The 24,535-nt window shown below is 38.4% G+C and overlaps 1 protein-coding gene and 1 pseudogene across 3 annotated transcripts; one reads left to right on the forward strand and one right to left on the reverse strand.

Annotated features, from left to right (window-relative positions):
• The first annotated feature begins 707 nt into the window (after positions 1–707).
• On the forward strand, positions 708–11,940 carry LOC144634583 (uncharacterized). Of its 2 annotated transcripts, none has more exons than XM_078493594.1 (7): positions 708–1,249; positions 6,119–6,264; positions 6,930–7,052; positions 7,722–7,808; positions 8,089–8,175; positions 9,066–9,431; positions 10,524–11,940. In XM_078493594.1, exons 1-7 carry the CDS (start codon positions 817–819, stop codon positions 10,683–10,685), a joined length of 1,404 nt encoding a protein of 467 aa, XP_078349720.1. In that variant the 5' UTR covers positions 708–816; the 3' UTR covers positions 10,686–11,940. The 2 variants fall into 2 exon arrangements, with proteins under 2 accessions (XP_078349720.1, XP_078349721.1); XM_078493595.1 differs by lacking the exon at positions 708–1,249 and adding an exon at positions 3,010–3,638.
• Positions 11,941–12,377: 437 nt separating this feature from the next.
• On the reverse strand, positions 12,378–18,960 carry LOC144634628 (uncharacterized; annotated as a pseudogene). The gene is made up of 5 exons (XR_013567222.1): positions 18,889–18,960; positions 16,084–16,292; positions 14,662–15,032; positions 13,603–13,803; positions 12,378–13,225 (listed from the first exon to the last, which is right to left on the reverse strand). The product of XR_013567222.1 is annotated as an uncharacterized LOC144634628 (transcript).
• Positions 18,961–24,535: the final 5,575 nt, after the last annotated feature.

The following is a 24,535-nucleotide window of genomic DNA, read 5'->3' on the forward strand; positions in this document are numbered from 1 at the left end:
CTAGAGACGGACAAATCGTCTTATATTAGTGTGAAAACGGGACGGACGTGATTTTGGACGTACGTACAAGTCGTCTGAATTTGTCCGTCGATTTGGCCGTCTAGGAAGACAATTTGTTGAGGACGACTTGGTCGTCTGGAAGGACAAGTCGTCAAAAAGCCGTCTTAAATTCACACTAGACGAGCAAATCGTCAGACGACTTGTCCGTCTAGACGATTTGTCCGTCTTCTAGTGTGAAAACAGCCACTGTTACTACACGGGAAAATCGTGTGACGCCACGTGAAAGGACTTTAAGAAAAACGTGCAGTCAGTCCATGTAAAACAACACTTGAAATAAAATTAACTTTGAAACAAAAGAGGACAAAGCCGCAATTCGCAAGAGCAGAAATGCGGCTCCACTGGGATTTCTAAAGAGCTTGTATGTTTACGCATAAAAATGAACTTCCATTGTCGTCTGCGAAAAAGAGCAAATAAAGTAATCCTTAAATTCCCGTTTAATACTACTTTTCAACTCATGTCTTGATTTCACTTGCCCTTTACTGCAAACATTTTACGTTAATGGGCTGGTCCTTGTATCTCGTGATCAGCCAATCATATTCTCGCGTGCCGTTGTGTTCCCCTTGTGTTCTCTCTCTATATTTCTAAGAGTCTTTACGTATTTGTTCAGTGAATCGTGAAATTAATAAACAGGTTCATACGCAAATGAATTGTTATTGAAGGTGAACAAGTCTTGTGACTTTCCGTTCCTAATTTTGAAACCTGCGCGTTTTTAAAATCATTCTTCGGTTTGTTGGACTTGAACAAGTTGTTTCGCAAATGGCGCAGCAATACGAAAACGGTTTTCTCAATCCAGCGCTCGCGCGCGCCGCTAGTTCAACAAATATCAATCGAAGAAGCAACACAAGTATAAACGCTATCGGCAATAACATGTATGGCGAGGCAGGAGCGAACAGCACTTACAACACATTGCAACGAGACGCGAACAATTCGGTAAATCCGAAGCAGCGAAGAGGGCATGATGTGGTGTATGACAACGTTGGACCCGCCACACAACCAAGAAACAGAAAGGACACACAGACTTCGAATTCGCAAACTTCACAGAAACATATAAGACAAAGGAGACGAAGAGATAGCATAATTCGTGTTGTTTTGATGTTTCTTATCGTATTCGTGGCTGCCATAGCATTATTGCTTGCTATTCTTTTGATGATGGGAAAAGTCGGTCCTGACTGTTCTTGTGATTCTTCAGGTAAGCACGATTTTACTATTCTATAATTCGGTTCGCAAGTTTTAAAATTTATTCTGTCGGTATGCGGTGTTTCAATAGAGAATCCTTAAATGCAAATTCATTACTTAGTCTAAGAATAGTTCGAAAACTGAGCTTTCTTGTTTTGTTCTTCCGAAGAAAAGAATTGCAACTGCTTGCTATACGAAATTCAACGAGCGAACTGTTTGTAGGACCCAACGAAGATTTATGACAGTTCATTTTTTTTTATCCGCCAGTATTCAAGTGACTCTCGCAGTACTCTGCACTTTCGATTTTCATAAGCAATATCGAAACAAAGTCTGATCTGACTACAAGATTTAAAAAAAACATTGAAATAAATAGTCATTCAAATAATAGACAATGTACTTCATAACCAGTTCATAAGCAGATTTTGTTTGCTATCCGCAAAATACAGTTAGCTTTCATTTACTATAGGGACAGGGTAAACACGGCATTTCTTTATTCATTGTATAATACTAATATATGAAAGTCAAAAAAGTTATGAAAACGATAGTAATTCAAACATATCATAGCGTCGTCTGGACCTAAAAAAAATCACAAAATTCAAGGCTTAATGACCAACATAAGGACGAAAACGCTATATACACTAAATGACTTTACAATTGGCCTAAAGATGAGTTAGTGTCACCGTAGTAGAATTATACATAAAACTTTGCGCACACGATTTTGATGCACAATTGAGAAAATTGTTGATGTCAGACACTTAGACATAAATGACCACTGCTCGGACTGATAAGTTACGTATCTGCTGGTTCGGCAGGCCGTGGCAGGTTGTTCAGTGTATGTTATGTTGATGTTTTTTTCTACCATTAAGTACCGCCAGCGAGCTTGAACAAATACATACTTTGGCATGATGTTTTGACTTAGAATTAATCGTCAGCACAACATCATCACAACAAGAGAAAGCCCTACTGTCGGCTTAGAACCTAACTTAGCAAAAAAAGGCTTTTAAGGAACCATACTCAGAGATATACTTTAATCAGTAAACGATGTTGTCATTCGTCATTCTGCAGCTGACATATCTTCCAAATAGGAAGTGCGCGTTGCTCCCAGACCACCCCTCTATCCAAACTTATAGGTCATATCCGGTTTAAAGTGTCCCAGATAGATGAAAAGAGTAAGCTAGAGCTATCTTTATTTTGTTTTATGATACATGTAAACCGTTTTCTTTACCGTACAGACGTTTATTTTTATAAGCTGCAAAAAAGTAAGTGAAATTCCGGTACTAAATTAGAAGTTTGACTGTGCTAGCAGATTTTATTTATAAGCCTCCTTTGTGGGATGACGAACGAAATTTAATACGAGTTTCCTGTTTTTTGTTTGTTTGTTTTTTTTTTCTTTTTTTTCCCTCCGGATTCAAGACTATCAACAATCTGAGGGGTCTCAAATGGTCTTTGCGAGCATTTGCGAGCATGCGAGCACAGCGTTTTTCTTTGGGAGCACGAGCATTGACAAAACTTAGCCTTGCCGGCACCGAGCACTTTTCAAAAACCTACCTCCACTAAAAACCGAGCATGCGAGCACTTGTAAAAATGTGCGAGCACGAGCAAACGAGCACCCACTAAAATTTTGCGAGCATTGCGAGCACTGCGACATTTTGAGGGACCATTCTTGACTCCTAATCTGCTTATTTACATGATCTCTATTAGAGACAAGATGTCAAAAATATGTCCAACTGAAAGCCCTGGGGCTAATTTCTTGTTTTGCATTCCTGTGACCTTATGAGCCAATCGCCGTTAAGCCGTTTTGGCGGGTTTTGCATTCATTATTTCTCCAGTGGCATACGATAGATGCCTGTGTTCAGGAAAGACACAATATTATTACCACGTGGATGGGATAAATATTTTGTTTTCCTTTCAAGAAAGACCTATGGGCACGTACACTGTATTCAACGCTTATGTGGATGGTGACAGATTTAGTTAAACTTGAGATCGATACTCTATGTTGGCTCACTCCAAGTTATGAGTGCTCGTGAATGTAATGGCTGATCGCTCTTTATCACCCGAAGACAGTCTTGAATCGAAACAGTATAAACTCTCCAATACGAGACCGCGTCTTAGCTCTGATTCTTCGTATGTTGTCCTACGAGAAACAGAGAAGCTTAAACAAGGAGTTCGAAAGAATAATAAAGGGCAGAAAACTGGAAAGCGACAAGAAAAGCCCAGCAAAGATAACGGACGCGGAAAATCAAGTCACTTCCACAACAAACACGAATGTTCCAGCGGATTATGCATTCATCGCTTACTCCAGTTTTTCGTTTTGTTCTTCTCGGTTTGCGCCCTAGCTTTAGTGATTTTAATAATCCTCGGAATATTGGGACCAGATCGCTGCCCAGCTTGCAAAAACCCAGGTGAGGTAATTGTTTTGTTGATCAATTTTGCGTAGCCTGCGATGCGCTGTGAGTGCTTAATCTACGCCCGCTTAGATCCATTTGTTTACAACTATTACGCTTAACAAAACTCGATTGTCGCTAAATATCATATACGCAATATCTATAAACGAATGAAGTGATGATTTGATTAATTGTATGAACAATAAACCTTCGCGAGTAAAAGAAAATATTTTAAATTAGTTGCGGAAATATTTTTCGAAGACGCTTATATAAGCGCGTTTCTGATTTTCTTCTTAATACTCAGTGTTAAATCTTTTCATTCGAAAATTCATATCATTCAGGGTACCGCGTTATCTTGATCAGTAAAGCTTCGCTAAAATGTTGCAACAAAGTCGCATTTAATTCTTTGGGCTTCATACAATTGCAGTACCGCAATTAATCCGTCAGCAAGACGGTGATACATCTTGCAGTGAGCTCTTTAAAGTTTGTTTACGGTATAATTCACTCAGTCGACCTCAGTGTTTAGTTTAACTCTGCTAATACTCCGAAGTGTCATCGCACAATTGAACTTTACTGACCAAGCGTCATCAAATTAAAGTGACGAACGAAAGAAAAGTGAAACAAAGAAACTCTCAGAGCACTGATTGTATTTCAAACTATCTATATACGCTTTGCAACAACTTCAAAGCAGGCATGCATGATTGCACGACTGCGAAGCTACGTTTCTGCTTGATATTAGGGTGTTTAAGCAAACCACATCGGCAAAGGCTACGGAAACGTCCCTGAACAAGTGTTTTAATGAGCAGCACATATAGCTCTGTACGTGCGTTATCTGAGAGGGGTCCCGGATTCTCTTGAGAGCACGGTGTTGTGTTTCAGTGTCAGCCATTGAAAATTTGAGCGTTTTAAGGTCATTGAGCAATACTACTTGTATCTGCTCAAAAAAGCAAGAGATTATATAAAGCAGGCTGCTCTTATCTGTGACAAGCTGAGACGGAATCCATCTGGAAATCGAGTAATATTAATTTTAGTTGGACAAAAATGGAGTACCAGAATAATTTATATCCTATTGCGATATTTTCTACCCTTTTTAAAAGCTACAGATGCAAGTAATTATCCGTGATAACACCACCAACAGTTTGGTATCAGAGCCAGAGAAAATTAATTTCAAAGTTCACAAAAAACCATGTAAACTACAGGTAAAATCACACGTAAAGCTATTTTGTAAGATCGTCTATTATGGAATTTAGCAGTGGAACTTCGAAATTTGTTTTTAATGTTTGGTGTTGTTAGAAATGATTTCTTTTGATAATATATTTGAAACAGTAACACAGAAGTTTGTAATAAGATGTTAATAATTTTGGTACATAATTTGGTCCAATTTATGCTCGAAGTCCTGGCGTTTTCCGTCTTTAATAGACATTTCTTATTTTACACGCTGGCTTCACCAAGGCAGGTTAAATAGTCTAAATAAGTTTTAAATAAGTTAAGGTCATTTCAGTTTACTCCAAGTAGCAAACGCAGAAAGTAATCGCTATAAAGGAGTGTTGACAATCTTCACTGATCATGAACTTTTACAAATAAACAGCTTCGGCAATAGATTGCTGCAAAAACACCCAAACCACCAAAGCAAAAATTCATCGATCACATTCAAAATGCCCATTCGGTAATTGAAACAAAGCTTATTTCAAAAATACTCCATATTAGATAGAAATAAAGGATTGTAAAGGCTTTGTTAAGCCGATAAACTCCCATTTTTTTCAGTCAGCATTTTTATCTTACTCTCTCCAAACTAAGATAGTATCTTCAATGACGCGAAACGAAGGCTTGTTAATACATGACGTCACCAACAGAATGTTTTGACGTATGACCACCAACCGTAACATTCGATCATTGCGCAGTCACTTACGCCATAAACAAGGACCCACAAAAACCACAAAAAAATATGCTTTGATCAAAATGGTTCTCATAATTTAAAAAGAATGGAGCCTGAGATGAATCGTGAACCAAGTTCCAAACAGCTATTAAAACGATAAATAGAATACTAATGATTTAAAATTGACAGGTCAGCCGATGCATGCAAATATTAACGGACCATATTTTACCAGATTGTTCTGTTGTCCATAAAATTCGTGCCAAGATTAAAAAGCAGGATATTACCCATGGCCATACTAGTTATCAGTTGGCCACCTTTTTGAATGAACAAATTTCCTTTCCAAGGTCCATAATATGTATTTTAAAAATATAATGAAAAAAACAGGTCACTTTGAGCCTGCTTTGTTTTTGAGTTTATTTTTATTCATTTCGTTCTAAGGTGTGTCCCTATGAAGTCAAACTTCGAAGTTCGAATTTCCTTGATTTGACAGTTTTATTCAGTACTGAAGTTATTTTTCAAACAACCTCGATTTTACAGTTTTATAAATCTTTTTTTAGTGCGTCGAACTCGTCCAAAAGACGTGATGTCTCATTCTTCTCGTTATTATTTTTATCTATTTAAGGTACTTCAGCTAACACCCAGCGAAGCAAACAGACAGCAGAGAACAACTCATCTCAACGGACAAACACATTTTCGATGGACCTGACGCCATTTTACGACATTTTGGAGGAGCTTCAAACTAATATTTCGTCCCTCCACGCAGAAGCGGTAAGATTGCATCATCACAGTTTCCAATTTCGGGGTGATTATCTAGCTTCTCGTTCCCTTCTTCGTCGCAAAACTGCAATAACTGAGATGATAGGAGGCCACAAGTTTTGCTCCTTTTTTGAATGCTGTCATTGTATTGGATCTAGGGCTAAAATGATTGTATTTCGTAGGCCTTCGCTCACACCAGGGAGATCGGGACGATCATACGAGAACCCCCTGATCGCTTTCATCGCCTACCATCGCCTCAGTCGGTTGCAATCGATCGATGCGATAGAAATGATTGGGGCGATCATATAAGTACCAGCCATTAATGGACAAAACTAAAAATAGCATTAGGGAGTACGCTGGTGGGGTTATTTGCAAGGTAGTAAAATGCCGAGGTTCCACAAAACCCTTATATCGGAGAATTCCAGTGGGAAGGAATAGTTGAGAAGCGTGTTCGTCTTCAACGTCAAAGTGATGCGTTTTGTATAATTGTCTCAGTGCATTTTGTGAGATTCCAGGAATGAAGGAACTGATGAAAGAAATTGAATGGCTACTGAACAGATAACTAGTTCTAGTACATACATGTAATTTTTTTTGTGCATAATATTAAAATTGATATTGACACACCAGAAGTTCATAATTCTAACTTCTGACACAACGTGTTTGTGTTTGTTTTGCAGGAATCAATATTACAAGACTCAGGAAGAAACAAAGACGCCCTAATGGAAGCCAAGAAGGAATTCAACTCCACATTAGACGCCGTCAACGAATTTTCCGATAATTTCTACGCAGTTGTCGACCATGTAAGGATTCATTCATAGAGTTTACTGAAAGGAAACTTTCTGTGTCTTCAAGGGAATCACCGGAGCCCGGATCCTGAACTCTTGGCTCAATTGTATAGAAACGTACCTAGAGGATAAACCTGCCATACTCCAACCTGCTCCTTTCTGAAAAAAAGGACCATCCCAGCATTCCCCACTACAATTGTCCGGCGTTTCTTTTTGGCTCTACCACAAATGTCATTGCTATAAGCTTCTTCCATTTTTTTGCAGAAATAGAATCCCTAGACTCTCAAAAAATTAACAAAAAATTTAGAAAGAAAAAAACTTTATTTTTTCACTGCGACAAAGAAAGCAAAATAAATGGTGCTACCTGAATGTGCTTCTCATAGTGCATGGTAACACTTTAACGAGTTTCCTCTGGTATGGAAAATTGAAACCACCTTGTAGCTATTATTTAAGGGGTCATGTACTAGGATTTCATTTCGGCCTAAACCGTTCTGAGAAACATGTGTAATGCGCCGTGCTTCCACTTTTAAAGTTCCAGTTAAGCATTGCTTTCACGGACATTTGAGTCGCACATTACCTATATGGGATTTGTCTTGTCTTCTACAGCGCTGTTGCGGTAAACTGAATGTACACTGTTGTAAATATTAGTTTTCCATCAGTTAACTCAATTTTGTCTTTTCTCAGGTCAATGATTCAGTACAACAGTTTAATCCAGACCATGGACCCGTCTTCACTCGGCTCCAGGCCCTGAACGCAACGCTTACCAACAAGGTAACAAAAACAAAGAGCTAATTTTGTCGTTGAAAACGTACTATTGATTGTACTGTTTTATCACACAGTAATCAGCTTGCTTGTCAGCAGGTCTATAGCTATCGTTCCTCATATAGTTTTTGTTTGCCTTACTATGATCATAGTAAACCCAAAAATATAGACACAATAAGGTGAAAGTTATACCTTATTTTTTTTTAAAATTTTCAAAGGAAAAGTCATAGAAATATTTATTTTTATTAGGTAATTTTGTAAATCCGTTTTTTTTTTCTAATTTCTACAGTTAGCTGAGATCAAACAAACCTCTGAAAAATACAACGACGCCCTCGACAAGGCAATTGATGCTATGAATAACACTATTAATGAACAGGTGGGTTATAAAGCCTGGGCCCGGTTGTTCAAAGCACGATTAAGCTAATCCAGGATTAGCGTGAAATTTGATTTCAATTTTATGTAATTTCGTTGAGGGTTTCTGATAATATTGTCTGTCCCACAGTTTTGACATGGACCAATCTCAAACTTACCAAAATATTAGCTTTGGGAAACCCTTTAAAACAAGAGAATTTAAAATCTTGATCATCTTTTAATCCTGGGTTAGCGTTAATAGTCTTTCGAACAACCCGGCCCTGGGTTATTGGGAGGGACAGTGGATTAACTGTTAGAGCCCCTATAGACAAGAATGTTCTTTGTTGACAACTATGCTTGAAAAGCTTTTCTACAGACAAGTTAAAGTTATCTTAGCAAGTGGTGTTTATTGTGCATGTCAGAGTGTTGACGAGTAATTTTAACACTTTCTAAATAGCATTTATTTCGTGGAGCAAAGCATAATACAACTACAGTTTAATCCCGATAACTCGAACCTTCAAGGGAAATCGAAAAAGGTTCGAGTTATTGGGAGTTCGAGTTATCAAGGACAAAATTAGTAAGAAAATGATCCGGAGAAGAATCGGAAAAGGTTCGAGTTAGCGGGAGGTTCGAGTTATTTGGGGTTCGAGTTATCGGGATTCAACTGTGCATACTCGTCCAGTTTGGAATTAATATTTATTTGTGATTTGATTAAAAATTTTGAATCAAACGAATACCACGGACTGTCAAATTTGGCTTACGAGTGCCTCGTTCAATTTAGGCAGTTTTCGGAAGAGGTTTTGTCAAGTTATCTCCACATTGGAAATCATGTAGTTTTATTGCAGATACTAGTTACTAGCACTGTGATTGCACTGTGACCATTTGTCTCAAAAGTTTTAATTTCGTTATCTTCAGGTGAATATTAAAATATCTCTTCCTGGTCCCGTGGGAGAGCGAGGCGAAAATGGTTCAAAAGGACCAATAGGAGATGCAGGACCGGTAGGACCTAAAGGACCCCAGGGGTCTCAAGGACCTCACGGGCCCCAGGGAGACAAAGGGATCCCTGGGGTGAACGGTTTCCCTGGAACCAATGGCTCTCAAGGAGCTCAAGGTGCTAAAGGCGCCAAGGGAATTCAGGGAGTTGATGGGGATCCCGGGCCTGCCGGACCCCAGGGAAGTTCAGGACCGAGTGGTATTGGTAACTTCAGCTGGTGTGAACAGAAGAAAGTCTCGAAATTGAACACACAAAGTCCCGCCACTGCAAGTGCAAGTGATACTTCGGTGAGTAAGGCTGTGTTATACGAGTTATTTTAAGACTGAGGAAATTACTTTATCTTGATAAGATGAGAGCAGGCAAATTTTATCATTAATTTGCCGTTTGCACGGCACGCGCTTTGGTAATTTTCTCGCTCTATCATGCAATAAACTAGTAATCGTATGAGAACTAGAGGAATTAACAATTTACAATTCTCGTGATATGTGAAATTTCTTTCAGATTGTATTGTCGTTAAGGCTCGTGCAATTTTGAGGGAATTTTCAAATATCACTCGTGGTGTTACCAATACTAAAGAACACGGTTATTGATTAATTGACCAAAATAATAATTTCAAGTTTTTTCCAGTAAGGAAATGAATTGCTTAGCAAATAGTAAAGACATGCATATTACTATCAAAACTAGTAGTGATGACAATATAATTGGCATCGATTGGGCATTATTCGACTCTGGAAGGTAACTTTGGTACAGACATTTCAGTAACTTTTTAATATTTGATTTTCCGAAAGCAATTTTTTCCCCAAGTTAAAATTGCTCTTAGTAAAACTCATAGCCTTTTTGTATTAAAAAACTGAAGAAAATAAAAAGATATGAAACCATAACTGCAGCTATCAAGAATTCGGCTTATTGACGTTAAAAGGTCAAAGTTTTACTAATCAAAGCACTTGTAATTAAAATAACGTTTTGTTTAGACCAAAAATGTCGGTAAAAAGTGGTGAAAATCGATCCTTAAAGTGAATACTTTCCTACAAGGTATAAGCATCGGCGGTGAAAAAAAAAGCATAGTTGACTGCGGACGCCTTGCCGTTGGGGATTTTAAAACGGCACTGTAATACTCAGAGTTTAATAACTCGGACACTCACAGAGATGTTATAGACCCTCGTATTATTCAATGATGTAGTCGTTTTAGAGATTCTCTTGATATCGTTAAAATCTTGGTTCCTTTGAATTTCTTTAAGAAAAAATAACATTTTTGGAGTCCTGCATTTTCCTGTAATTTATTTTGCTTTCGTGTAAGAAAAGCTGAATACCTGAAAATGTCATGTTCAGGTTAGATTGTAGATTTACTTGTTAACTTTTTGGCTTCGTTTCCTCCACAGGATATTAAAGTTGTTTCAGCATCTTGCTCAACAGATTTTGGCGGAGAATCTAACTTGGAGGTAACGGAGTCGAATCTCAACGAGTACAAATGCGTATGTAAGAGATCGGGACCTGTCAACTGTTATCTGTACTACCTGGCATGCCCCATACAGGCTCCATAACAGTCAACGGACTGCGAAGTTCTTCACAAGTTTAAAGCCGTTGGGAAACACACACACTTGGAATAAAAAGGATATCAATTCCTTTAGACTGTAAACTTGAAGACAATATCAAAAACTGATCCAGCGACAATTACCCTCCACGTCTTACGCGAAAGATTTAGTTCAGCAATTGTGTCAAGTACTTCAAAGAAATGGATTTGCGAAAAAAGAGAGACGTGTATGGGATGCCAGAGCGTTGTACTTGCGACCTCGCTTCTTAGAACAAACTTTTTATCAGGATAGTCTGGGATTACATTGTATTGGCTGTGTTTTTCAATACAAAAACACTTGAATGCACAACAAAGAACATTGCCGCGCAAAATAATATTAGGATGAGAAGTCATTTAACATTTTTCGACCTTCGTTACACATGAAATTAACAATTTTCTGGAAACGACAAGCACAAATATAAAAGACATGTTTCAGATGAGCTGTTTAGATTTGGAAACTGTATATAAATTTATGCAAGGATGAAAATTTTTAATGAGACTCAACAATTTTGAGATAATCAAATTTTCTCAATCGCCTTTTTCAAAGTATTGACTGAAATAGGAAATTGTAAAAAGTGATTGTATTTACTTGCTTTTTTTACTTATCAATGCAACCTATACCTTTTAATTACAGTTATTTTAACTTTTTTTTCTTAATTGGCAATTTAAAAGTATTTAAGTACGTTGTAGTGATAGATCCTGTACGAGTTGTGATATTGGGTACTTACCATTCACAAGAATCAGTTTCTATGCGAATTTTTCGCCATTCATTTTGCTTAGCGGTGTCACAGTTAGGGAAATGGTCAAAATTATCGTACTCGGGCAGGAACCACCACTCTGCAAACAGACAGGTGGTCTCTTCATGTACCCCCACCCCTCCCCACCTTAAAATATGATGTCTTGTATAACCCCCACTCTATCAGGAGTAGAAACTAAGAAAAAGATTCAAACCTCCTTGTGCCATTTCTCCAGCAATGCAAGCTTCATGCACGCCTTATATGAAAGTCTTAACTTGAATTTTGAGGCCAATAAATTTTGTCCATTTGGATAAACAGACATGTGGTGTCTTGCATAGCCCCCCTACCCCAACACAAGGTGGGTCTTCGTCGAGTATACTTGTTATGACCACTTCCCTAAATTATGAATTTTAGTCTCAATTAGGGTGTTCTGGACAAAGCCTCTTGTTTAGGGCAGCACGTGAATAAATAAAAGATGCCGTCATACCATGTTGGCTGTCTAGACCGATCAAACATGAAAGAAGGTCAATCTCTTCAAGGGGTCCAAAGAAGCTTGAGCCACAAACAGATTCGTCTTCATTAGGGGTTAATTCATATTTTCCGACGAGCATCCCCGTTCCTTTCATATGGGAATCTCCCTGGGGTCGACTTGATAGTAGTTTACCCAACGTCCCTTAAACAACAGCAACCTTACATAGGATTATTATTTGAATAAAAAATATTCAGAGGTGCACTATGGGTGTAAGGACTTAATTTTTTTTTTAAATAGATTTACTGTGCCCTTCAATTACGTTACACGCAAACTCTGAAAGTTCTGAAGTTCGAACCCCAACTAACGATTGCCGTTAATCAAAATTACAACGACAATCAACGAAAATGAAAAAACCATCTAGCTGAAACCAAAAAATCTTTATTGACTGCTAATATTTTGATGTATATATACGATCTCTTTAACATTTACACACAAGATAAGGTGACATATCAGCCTCCAAACTGGCTGGTACTGGCTCATTATAAGTATCACATTTATGCAACGATCAAGACAGATGCATAACACAACAGTTTTTAAAGGCAAAATAAAGATGTCGCTCGTTCAGAAAACCTACGGAGTGGATTCACCTGTAAGTTTTCGTGAGTAGACTTTAACCGTTTGGCAGCGTTTTTAAGTTAATTACAAAAAATTCACCGTGGCATTTTTAAAATAATCGCATTTTATTAAAAACGAAGGCTTCCGAACGTCGCTCATAACTTAAACAAATCGCGTTTGAAATATGATTTTACATGATCTAAGATTAATTCTTCCAGATTCTCAAATATCTAAGCAACCGCTTCACGTTTTTCCGTATTAAAACGCGCTTAAAAAAAGGAAACTGTGAGCCTCATAAATACCCACAGGCCACCTTAAAACGGTGTAAAATATTAGTAAACTGACACTTAGCTAGGATATTTTTCAAATGAATATTCTTTCATAAAAGGGTAACTTTTCATCATTTTTGTGACGCGCTCCTTCTGCTCCTCCGTCCAAACGACTTTGTTTCTGGTAACTGAAGGAGTTCCATCCAGCATCTTAATGCATTTTTCAAAGTAATCCTCAGAACACGTGACTCCCAAATGGTCACACAATCTTTGCAGCGTTTTCTCTGGGTCTTAGCACTGTTTCATGTCCTTGGATATCAAGGACTGCATCTCCGTACCGCTCCCTGATGCGTTGGTTAGAGGCTGCCAGTTGAAAGTACCACTTAATCGATGCATCCAGCTTTTCTTTGTTTTCTATCTGTTGAAAAGTAAAGGAATAGGCCATTTCCGAGTTACCCTTTGCCCTCTGTTTCAAAACGAGTCTACGTGCTAACCATTCATAGGAAAATGAGTTTCACCTACAGGTCCATTTTATTGCAAATCAAACTCATTTTTATTTGAATGGTTTCGCACATAGACTCATTTTGAAACAAAGGCAAATGGTAACTCGGAAACGGCCTACTAAACGTAACTGGTAAGTACTATTAGGCAGTAGTGTTTGCCATAAATACTGTAAAAATTCGAAAAAGGAAACAACCTTACGAAACATTCTCGAATTTTGTTATAGATTTGAGTAATGAAGACAATTAGCATGAGGATTTAGCTAATGAGAAGACGTCAAAACCTCCTCCTCACTTTTACTCCATCTTCTCTAACAGCGTCACGTGAATCTGTGGCGCGAAGCATTATGGTTGATATGTTGTCAAAGGGGTTTCTGGTGACGTGGATGAATTTGATTGGCACTTGAACAATCTGTTTGATTTCTTCAAAAATATTCATATTCCTGAGTTTTATTAGTGTTTACGCTGTGAGTCCACCGCTTTGGACACCGATAACCTGGAATACAAAGGAAAAGGATATGAATGAATGAATAAACGAACAAACAAACGAGTAAGTGAGTGAACTAGTGACTGACTGACTGACTGACTGACTGACCGACCGACCGACCGACCGACCGACCGACTGACTGACTGACTGACTGACTGACTGACTGACTGACTGACTGACTGACTGACTGACTGACTGACTGACTAACTGAAATCTTGACTTTCCCCTGATGAAGGGCTAAGCCCGAAACGTTTGGAACTTTTAACTAATTTAAAGGCACTTTCAACTCATTTAGTAAGAACTTAATTATACTTTTGTACTTTATAAGTGCCACGCAGCATAAGGAAATTTATTTTTCCACTTTTCATTGACTGACTGACTGACTGACTGACTGCATGACTGAAGAAAGGAAGGGAGGATGGATGAATGGATAGAAGGAAGAAAAAAAGAAAGGAAGGAAGGAAGAATGGAAGAAAGAAAAGAGAAAAGAAAAAGGAGGCAGACGACAGACAAACAGATAGACAGACAAAAAGGGAGGCAGGCAGACAAACAGACGAACAGACAGACAGACAGACAGACGGGCTGGCAGGTAGGCAGGCAGGCAGGCAGGCAGGCAGACAGAGAGTCAGACAGTGGACAGACAGACAGACAGACGGGCTGGCAGGCGGGCAGGCAGGAAGACAAACAGGCAGGCAGGCAGGCAGGCAGGCAGGCAGGTAGGCAGGCAGGCAGACAGACAAACAGGCAGGCAGGCAGGCAGGCAGGCAGGCAGACAGGCTAGCAGGCAGACAGGCTAGCAGGCAAGAATGAAAAAAATAAAGAAAAATTTTATTAAAGGATAGACTAATAAATATATGATTACCTTACCTTAATTCTCTCTTGATATCCTCCTTGCCATGACCCTGGCACATGGTAGCAGTAACCCTGTTTGTTCCGTAGTTGGTAGCTAGGATTAGCATTAGTGCTAAACATGGCTTCAAGGGTGGATTGCTGATGAATGGCGAGAAATAACTGATATTTCACCAGGTTTTTTTCAAGTGTCGATGACTGATAAAATAATTTTCTAAAATTAGTTAACACATTGTACATATGTGGGATGATAATTTCTGGATGTGCATCCAACATGGAAGCCACTATGCTGTGACGACTACGAGGGTATCCAATAAACATTACAAACGTCTCCACTCCATCGTACAATTTGAACAGTCTCTCCGCATAAGATAGGGAAGAAGTTTCCTCTGAAAGAAATAAGCAGACAGTTTGTTACTCCTGGTTTTATAACTTCAATCTTTTAATTTACCCTGTAATGTATTATAGAGCGACCTCTCTGTGGAATGAGTTGCAGCCTGCTCTTAAACAAGCGGCGTTAGTTTGAACGTGTCCCAATGCTTGACTCAAAATAGGTCACAGCAACATGACAGCCATTGCGTATAAACATTGATGCCCACGATCAAAAAACACAACAACAGGAGACTTGTACGACAGCGGACCGCCGAGGGAACAACGGCACACCAGAACAGCGAGGATCTAAAAGCACCAATCACAGCTGTTGAAATCAACCAACCAACCAATCACAACGCAACAGCGTGCTTTATAAGTTCACGCATAACCAGTCGACCTTATCGCCTAATGAAGACTAGCAGTGTGCAGTCTAAACGTTTCGATCTCCATCACACGTGACTACGTCGTGAGACAGACGAAAAAAATACTTTATTATTGTGCTCTACCACGATGAATGACAACAACATTTTTTTACGATTTTGATTTTAATTTATTTGAACAGTATAGACAAGAGTGATTTACTAGGCTTTCTCCACTGAGAAAAAATGTTATTCATATTGCAAAAGATAGGATCTATTCCAGATGTGCAAACGTGCAAATAGCGATGACGTCACCACAACGGACGAGTCTGAACTGTTCTTATTCTAAATGAACCAAGTCATTGGCAAGTTTAAGAATTCTTCCCAAAAAGTCGTTAATGTTCGTTTGGCATTTGGAAATCTTCCAAATATGGTAAGACCAATTTAAACCCTAAAAGATGCTGCGATCTCTCAGAATGGATACAAGTTGCTCAGAATGCAAAAAAACGTGCTCGAAATATGTAAGGTTCTTTAAAGATACCGAACAACTCCTCGAGTGTGAGTACCTTATCTTTTTGTCACAAATAAGTCCAATTTTTTTAAGCAAAATACCCCGTTTTTTTCCCCTAAGTTGTCGCACCAACACTCCCTGTTTCCGAATTTCCTGTATCCGCCCCTGCAAAACTGCTCACGGTAATCAATAACTTACCATTTTGAAGTCTCTGCCTTGAAGCAGGAGTAACATTGTTGCTATGGGCACGGGTGTTTTCTTTCCATGAAGGCATTGCTGGAATTTTGGAAGCTCCATGTTCTGTTTTGCTGCTAATCATGTAGACTACAAGTGCGGCTACCAGCAGTGACGTAAAAAGCAGAAGAAATCTTTTCATGGAAGCCATTGGTTATTTTCTAAAAAGTAAACTTTTATAAATTATGTAACCTAACTGATAGTGATATCATTTTAATCTCTTATAGCACCTCCCCCCCCCCCCCTCCCCCTCTTTCGCAAAATATATAGAGCTTTTACCGTTCGTAAAACATTACTGGTTACCATTTATTTTCACAAGTAAAACAACAATTTTATCGTTATAAGCCACCCTTTTAAGAGCGTTGTTCCTTTATCTATACGAAAATTGTCATTTATGTGAATTTAACTATTACAATAAAATATTTCATATAGCGGCAGCATCCTTGAAGTTAAAAGGAGCTTTAAAAGAAGTTCAAAATATTAAAACACTTTTGTTAATAATTAATTTGATTGATGGTGTATATATTTGCAACGGATCAATATTTGTTTCTGGGCAACCGTACACGATTACGTTTGGTCGGGTACCAAAAACAACACGTGCACGATGTAATTGAGCACAGAAATCAAGATTCGTCTTCTGCATAATGACTTACATGTATAATTTACTGATAAGGACTTCAACTAATTATGATTTGTATTTTGCAAACCACTTGCTAAAGAATGCTATCAACAGACGATCCTAGGAGCATCCAAGCTACTTCTCAAAAGAGACTAATTAACGAGCTACATTTCCAACGTCGTAAGCGGCCTTGACATCTAATGAGCAGTTAGATGCGCTCAAATTTCCTAAGTTATTGTACTATTTACCGTAATGATTCGATTTAGCGCCCTCCTTCAAATAAGCGCCCCCTTCCGAATAAACGCCCCCCTTCGAATGTGTTTTTGTAAATAAGCGCCCCTATTCCAATAAGCGCCCCCATTCTAATTAAAGCCCCTGTTCTTATAAGCACCCCTATTCTAATAAGTGCCCCTATTGTGGATAACTGCCCATACTGAAGTCATTGACGTCAACTAGATAAACTCCTGACCGTTCGCCATACAGTTCATGTATATATTTACTGCTAAAATGAACAATTATTTTAAAAGTAACTGAACTTTAAACAATTTCTAACTGTTACAGTTTCTGTTATTGTTAGATACATTTGGTTGTTTCTCAAGAAATTAAATAAGCGCCCTGTCCCGAATAAGCGCCCTGTCTCGAATAAGCGCCCTCCCTCGAGGTGCCAAAAGTAAATAAGCGCCCCGGGCGCTAAATCGAATCATTACGGTACTCGTAGAACTGCAGTTTCACAAAGGTTTATTTAGATGCAAAAAAAAAAACTACAGGCGGCCTGACCTAGAATTGGCAAGATACGACATATGTTGACTGCGCATACATTTATACTGACATATCTCAAATGGTTTGTCTTATTATGTAATTATGCAGTTCATTTCGACAAAATAACAGAATATTGATAAAGGCGTTTCAGGTGGCACAATCTGTTAAGTTTTGACACAATTTGACTTTCTTAGCTTGTTGAGCGCAAGTTTGATTTAATCGCTGGTATTTGCTTTCACGCCAAATTCGAAACAATCGAATAAAAGAAGTCAAGAAATTGAAACGCTGTATAGAAGATTACTTGATAATTTTCTTGTCTGGGACTCAAGTCTATGCGGTATTCCGTTCTTGAGTAATTGTCAAAATGTTCTACACAAATTTATAGAGCTCAGTGTGGAAACGCCATAAAGTCGGTATCCCGTGTAGGGGCACAACATGATGGCGACCGAAAATCAATAAAAAAATCTGCAATTAACTTATGTTGCTTTCACCCTCCAGTAAACATATTCACATTTACACGTCTATAAATATGTTAACTGTTTCATCAGACTGCTGAAATCACAAGGTGAATCATTTTAGGCAGCTGCAAAAAGCCTGACTATTTTCACTCAATACTGATTTGAAGACAGCCCTCTCTGACTCGGCACTGAGCAATGACACTCTACAACCTGAACAAGCTATTATCATCTACAACAACTACAGTAGAACCCTGGTAACTCGAACTAACTTCCATTTCCCTTGGATTTGACCCCACTTTTCAGTCATTTTTACTCGGTTAACTCGAACTCGGATAACTCGAAAACCCGGCTATCTCGAACTAAATTTCGTTTCCCTTGATCTAAATTTAGGTCAAAATTACCCTGATAACTCGAATTCCGGTTCTTTGAACTCGCCACGGTTGTTCATTGATTAGAGCAACGAACAGATCACGTATATACAGCCATTTTCCACTCTTATCATAACATGTATGGCTGTGTTAGAGATTCTGACGAGATTTACACTGCAATTTGCACTGTAACGTATACTAAATTGCTGAAAAGTCAGTAAACTATCAATTATTAACTGTTTTAATCGACCCCGATAACTCGAAACCCCGCTAACTCGAACTGATTTTCGTTTCCCTTCAGAATTTAAGTCACCGGGTCTGGGGTTCTACTGTATTAACCTTTTAATACACGCAATCTCAATCAAGCGATAAAAGAGAATTTAAACTTCAATAGATCTGTCTCAATGCAAAACAGCATTTCGTAACAGGTAAACTAGAAGTAACGTTCTAAATTATAAATCTCTGTAGGTTGCTCAAGGATTTCACTTAAACAGCACATGTTGCGCACAACAGTTAGGAATACGAAAAGCTAAACTACAGATCTCAGCAAAGTAATAAAGCTCACCTTTCCATAAGAAGTTGTGTTTCGTAGATACACTGCTACTGTGGTGATCAAATCCGTCTCCTCAAGGAAAAAAAACCGGTAATTAAAGCCTAATTTAAAACTTTCTGTAAATGTTTAGTGTAGCTTGTCAGAGAAAATTTGCATGGCTTGGGGCATTTTTTGTGCTGTTTGTCTTTTGTTTTGTTTGGCCAATTGTTTTTAATAGCAGTATCATGCAGGGACCGCGGAGACCATTTTAAAGTGGCAGGGCTTAAAAGCTGGCTAAGCAAGCAAGCATTAGGGGTCACTGTTCCGCCATTTATCATGTAAAAATTCATAGCCGAGCATCCATAAGTAAGCAAATGGCTATCCATCGAACCGAGGAAGTTTGGGGGTCGCCGCTACCCCCAGGGGGGGGGGGGGTTCTCCGGCTTGTTAATGACGGGGATGATCGAAGGATTTTTTTGGGTTTGAAATTTTCGATTCCGGGATTTTTTTGGGTTGGAAAATTTGGCAAGTATTTTTTGGGGTATCTTGATTTAGATAGGGGATTTTTTTGGGTATTAAAAACGAACTAATGTGCCTTGGCGCGGCCTTGGCGTATTTATGGTATGATGAATAAACAAAACGAGCGTGTGTTATTTTATTGCACCTCCTGGCAATTTAGGGGTAATTTGACAAGGGATTTTTTGGGGGGTTATTTTTGGTTCAGGGATTTTTTTGGGTAATGTCGGAAGACTTAGGGATTTTTTTGGGTCCTGAATTTTGCCTCCATTCGATCATTCCCGTCATTTACAAGCCGGAGTACCCCCCCCCCCCCCCTGGGCCGCTACCGTTCTTACATACGCACGGATTACGTCTGGGGACGAGGAAGTTTCCCACCCGTGGCTAAAGAAAAGGAGGGGAAATTACAAACAGCAAATATAACTCGCAGGGCAAGACAAAATACAGACAACGGGTAAAATTACTCAGCGACAGTACACAGCAAAGCATTTGAGAGGTTTATTAACCAACTGTTCTATTTTGTCTGTCTTTTTTCAAGTGTGAGTGTATCGAAACCTCGATGCGCCTTTACGCAAAAAAAAATGTGGCTCTCGTTTAATCACTACACGGTTAAATGTTTATTTTATTGGTCTCTGGTCACATTTTTCGTAACTGTAAAACGAGCAGTTGACGTTATCTTCTATCGAATGGACGATGTGGACGTTTCAGTCAGATCTAAACGAAGTTATGATATGAAAACGCGGGGAAATTTGTTGCGCGGTGTTCACTATGTAGGCCGAATGAAACCGCGAGTAAAAAGGGCGACAGAAAATTTTCTTACCCAATATTTCTCCCATGATGTCCTCAAAAGTCATCTTTATTCCGTGGAATTGCGGAAAACGAAAATGGTTTACGCCCCGAAATAATTGCGAAAAATGTTCTTTGTGGAGGGTCTCAATGGGGTTAACCGTTAGCCGTAAAACGGCCAAAAATTTAGCCGTTAGGCGTAAAAATTGGAAAATTTTAACCGTTAGCCGTAAAATATGTTAACCGTAAAAAAATCGGTCAGTAATTATAAATAAACCAAACTAGTTCACTTCATCGTCCCAGAATGGCCTTGAGACCTAAAATATGTTTTTTTATAATGGAAATTAATTTTTAACTTTTTAAAACAATGAAAATTAACTTTAACTTCTGTTAACCGTTATGGAAATAAATCAACCGTTAGCCGTAAAAAAGCCAAAATTTTAACCGTTAACCGTAAAAGCCAGCACCCCATTGAGAGCCTCTTTGTGCAAGTCCAGTTTGCTTGTTTCTGTTGTTTACTGTTGAATCTGCGGTTGTTATCATTAATTAAGAAAACAATAAACGAAGCTAGCCACTGCATAGATCAAGTCCACTGAAGAAAGAGACAGGCTGTACTGAATTGCTGAGCTTGATTTTATGACAGAAAATTTCATGATGTATTAACTTTCTGAACGCAGTTTCGTTAGATTCCGTGTGGGCAAGGTTTAGATTTTTCCCATTTAGGTCATGTTTAAATGGGGAGCTCCGCTTTAAGGCTGGCCTAAATCTACATATTACATTATCCTTTTCATCTGGAGCCCTAAAATATCAACCCAACCAAAAAAGTGGTAGGGTTATAGCCCTACCAGCCCCTCCCCCTCCCTGTCACTGGTATCATGGATGTATCGCAGCGCTCCCCCACGTGACATCCCATAAAACGGCTGCGAAGAAGGGTCAAGAAGAGTAAACGGAAAATGGTAATAATGATACATGTATGTCAGGTTGTGACAATGTTTGGATAACTGAGTTTAATGTAAAATGTATACATCTCATTTAAGGCTTGTTTTGATCTTTTTTGTGAACACTCATAAGTTCATTTCAATCACGTTGTTACGTTACGTAAACAATGGGCAAGCAACATGCGTATTTTCGAATACAGTTGCTGCCAAAATGTGTTTATCTTTTTGCACTATTTGCTTAGACTCTTCATTCTTTTTAGCTTTGTTATATTTTTGTATATACTATGTTCTGGCTACATGACGTTTTAAAGCATGTTTTGTTTGCAGAACGCTTGACTGCACTAAGAGTCACTAAGTGCCATAAGAAATTTGCATTTCATGTGAAATGTAATTTCAAGGTGTGGAATGTGTGACGTAAAAGCATTTTTAAAGGCTACTTCTGATTTCCTTAGCCAACAACTTGGTTTAAACCTCTGCCTAATAATCGCGAACATCTACTCTGCTTCACGAGAACAAGAACATTACTATTTAGAAGCCTTCCTTGCTTTCCTCAAAATTAAACTATCTATTGAAAAAAGTACGTGCAAATCGCAAATCCTTCTTTAAATATAATTTAACCTAGCTCAATGTTCTAAAAGTAGGTAAAACAAAAATAAACTATTCATGACAGAAGCCCATATACTTGAACTTGTATTTGTATTTGTATTTTCCTCTTCTTTTTTTGACTGTAACTTGTAACTAGTAACTTAAAATTAATGTAATGTTGTGTGTGATTTGTTTAATAAATGTTTCTGGAAAAAAACAACAACAAAGAAACGATAGTTCTGATTGCTGCGGGCGTCACGAAAAGGATGGAAAGCAAGACGAACATCAATTAACCAATCCAAAAGATTAGAACTTCTCATTATATAGTGCCATAATATTGCGGCTTCCTCCGATAATCCTGGCAAGAAAGGTAGTCGTCCGTGTAATCGACTGGTCACAGTCTTTTGAACGTTTTGTGTAGAACTTTTTTTTATCTTTTCAACCCCCCCAAAATGCTGACTTCAAAAATTTCAGGGGGTTCGAACCCCTCGACCCCCCCTCCCCCCACATCCCACCCTACGGGCCTGAGTTGTATTCTTCAGCACAGTTAGTCGCACAATCAAAACCAATACTTTCTTTCCTTGCGGTACATCACAAAAAAGGCCAATTAAACAAATTCCATGGGCAACAGATGTCACCATAGTTCTGTCATAGTCACATGATCTACATTGGCAAAACCGGTCGCAGGCTTTCGCACCATTTCGGTGAACACCTTCGCTCTGTGGAGGGCTTCTATTAGAATCCCCGCTTTGAAGGAGGCTAGGCGGATTCCCCGTCGCAGAACGCTTTAACCTCCCGGACCACAACAAGATCGGTGATATGAGAGTGTTTGTGGTGCGCCAGGTGAACGGTGACACGACAAGAAGACAGCGTGAAGAAAGAAGGATGATTTTTGAGCTCGGAACAATTGCCCCCAGGGGCTTGAACATGGACTTCAAGTTTATTTAATTTAGTTTTAATTCATTTGATTTATTTCTCACGCGCAATCGTTATATGGCATCAACGCCATATTACGCGAGCGGGAAGTAAAGTTTGGTTATTGCTCAACGGTTTTAAACTTTGCGACTGATGAAGGGGTCATTCCCAAAACGTTTCGAAAAACGAGAACAGTAAGCACTTTTAAAGAAAAAGAAAAACATTTTTATAGTACATGTTCTTGCACAAAGTGCTACACAACAACATACGATTGTTTCTAAGTCCAAGATTTATGTTGGTTGGTCCACGGCCCTGCACATCTTTTGTTTTGTGCTCCTACACTATGCATGGATCACGTGATCGCAATGTTTCTACTGGCTAGTTGCACGAACATGACCACCCATTGAATTTTGTAAGGCTTTGTGCAGGGTCAGCCCCCAAAATAGCGAACAAAAACATATGTTTGTTTGTTGCCCCATTTCAGACCACCCTTCAGAATAATTTCTTTCAAGTTCATGATAAAAAATGAGTGAATAATTTTCAAATAGATAAATGAAGAATTCTTTAGAGAAAATCATATGATCTAAACTGGGCAATTTATTTACGAAGCTAGAAAGATCTATTGAAAAGTCTTTCAGCATTTTACAAAAAGAAGACACTCATGCCTTAAATTGCATCAGTGCACAAGAAAAATACAGAAAAAAAAAAAACAGATTGCAACAAATGGATATAAAAAGGGTGACAAAAAGGGATTGCGGATGTGTTTTAAGCTCACCTGACTAGATTAGACTGGTTTGTTGGTGTAGTTTATTGCTTCGTTTTCAATTATCATTTGAAAACACTACAATTTAATTGACACATTGTAAATTTAAATTTTACAATTTATTTACATTAATTTTCGATATCAATAACAGTAACGTTTTGCCAATAAGATACGAGGCTGGTATCCAACTGGCTTTGTCACTGCACCTTAGTTACAGACTATAAACTATGTTAATAAAAACTGATACAATACAACTATTTTAGGTTATAAAATCTTAATATATTCTTAGGTAAAATATGCACATTTAAGATACGACTAAAACACCCTTTTGCTTTCCTGATTTGTATGTCGAGTACTCCAAAATCTCTTATTACAGCGATGTATTGTTGTAAATCTTACTAATCCAGTGTTTAAAAGGATATATTTAAATGATATTTAAAATAATTCTTTTGTGTGTGTAACATCAGGTGTAATATACACTAAAAAAACCTGGCGACAATAAACAGTCACTGAGAAGGCCTTGAGTAAAGTCACTGTGTGCGCTATGGAAAGCAAGTTGAGTGTTTTCTGTGTACCTTAGTGGACATACAGGTACGTCATAAAACTTGGTTATGCAGTCAACTCTCTCTTAACGGACATCTCTAAAGACGGACACCTGGTGTTGGCCCCGTCCCTGCCGTTTTTCAGTCATTTTACTGTAACTAAACTCCCTATAAGACGGACACCTCAATAAGATGGACAGTTGGAGCCGGTCCCGCAGGTGTCCATTTTAGAAAGAGTTGACTGTAGACATTTAAATCACAGGTTGTATCAGGCAACGTTTAGATAACTAAGTTTATTGTATAGTGTATCGTCCCATTTGAGACTAGTTTTGAGCTTTTTGTGAACACAGACAAGTGTTTTTGTGATTACGATACAGGAATATCAAAGAATTCCGTGTCACGATTATCTTTTTTTTAAGCATTCAAGCTGAGAAAAACTTCATCTACGTCTATAACGTTACTTGCAACAATTCAATTAAAATGCAGTGCACATCACTGATTTAGCCGCCGAATTAAAAATTCCGACTTTAAAATGTAGAAACTAAATTTTAAATACAATCTTTCAGAATTTCCCACATCCCTGAAAATTGGCCTTCCACGAAGTATGCCTGCATACAACTTAAATATGTCCACAC

The sequence above is a fragment of the Oculina patagonica genome, chromosome 13 (genome assembly GCF_052425735.1).
Source record: "Oculina patagonica isolate OP01 chromosome 13, crgOcupat, whole genome shotgun sequence".
Taxonomy (NCBI): domain Eukaryota; kingdom Metazoa; phylum Cnidaria; class Anthozoa; order Scleractinia; family Oculinidae; genus Oculina; species Oculina patagonica.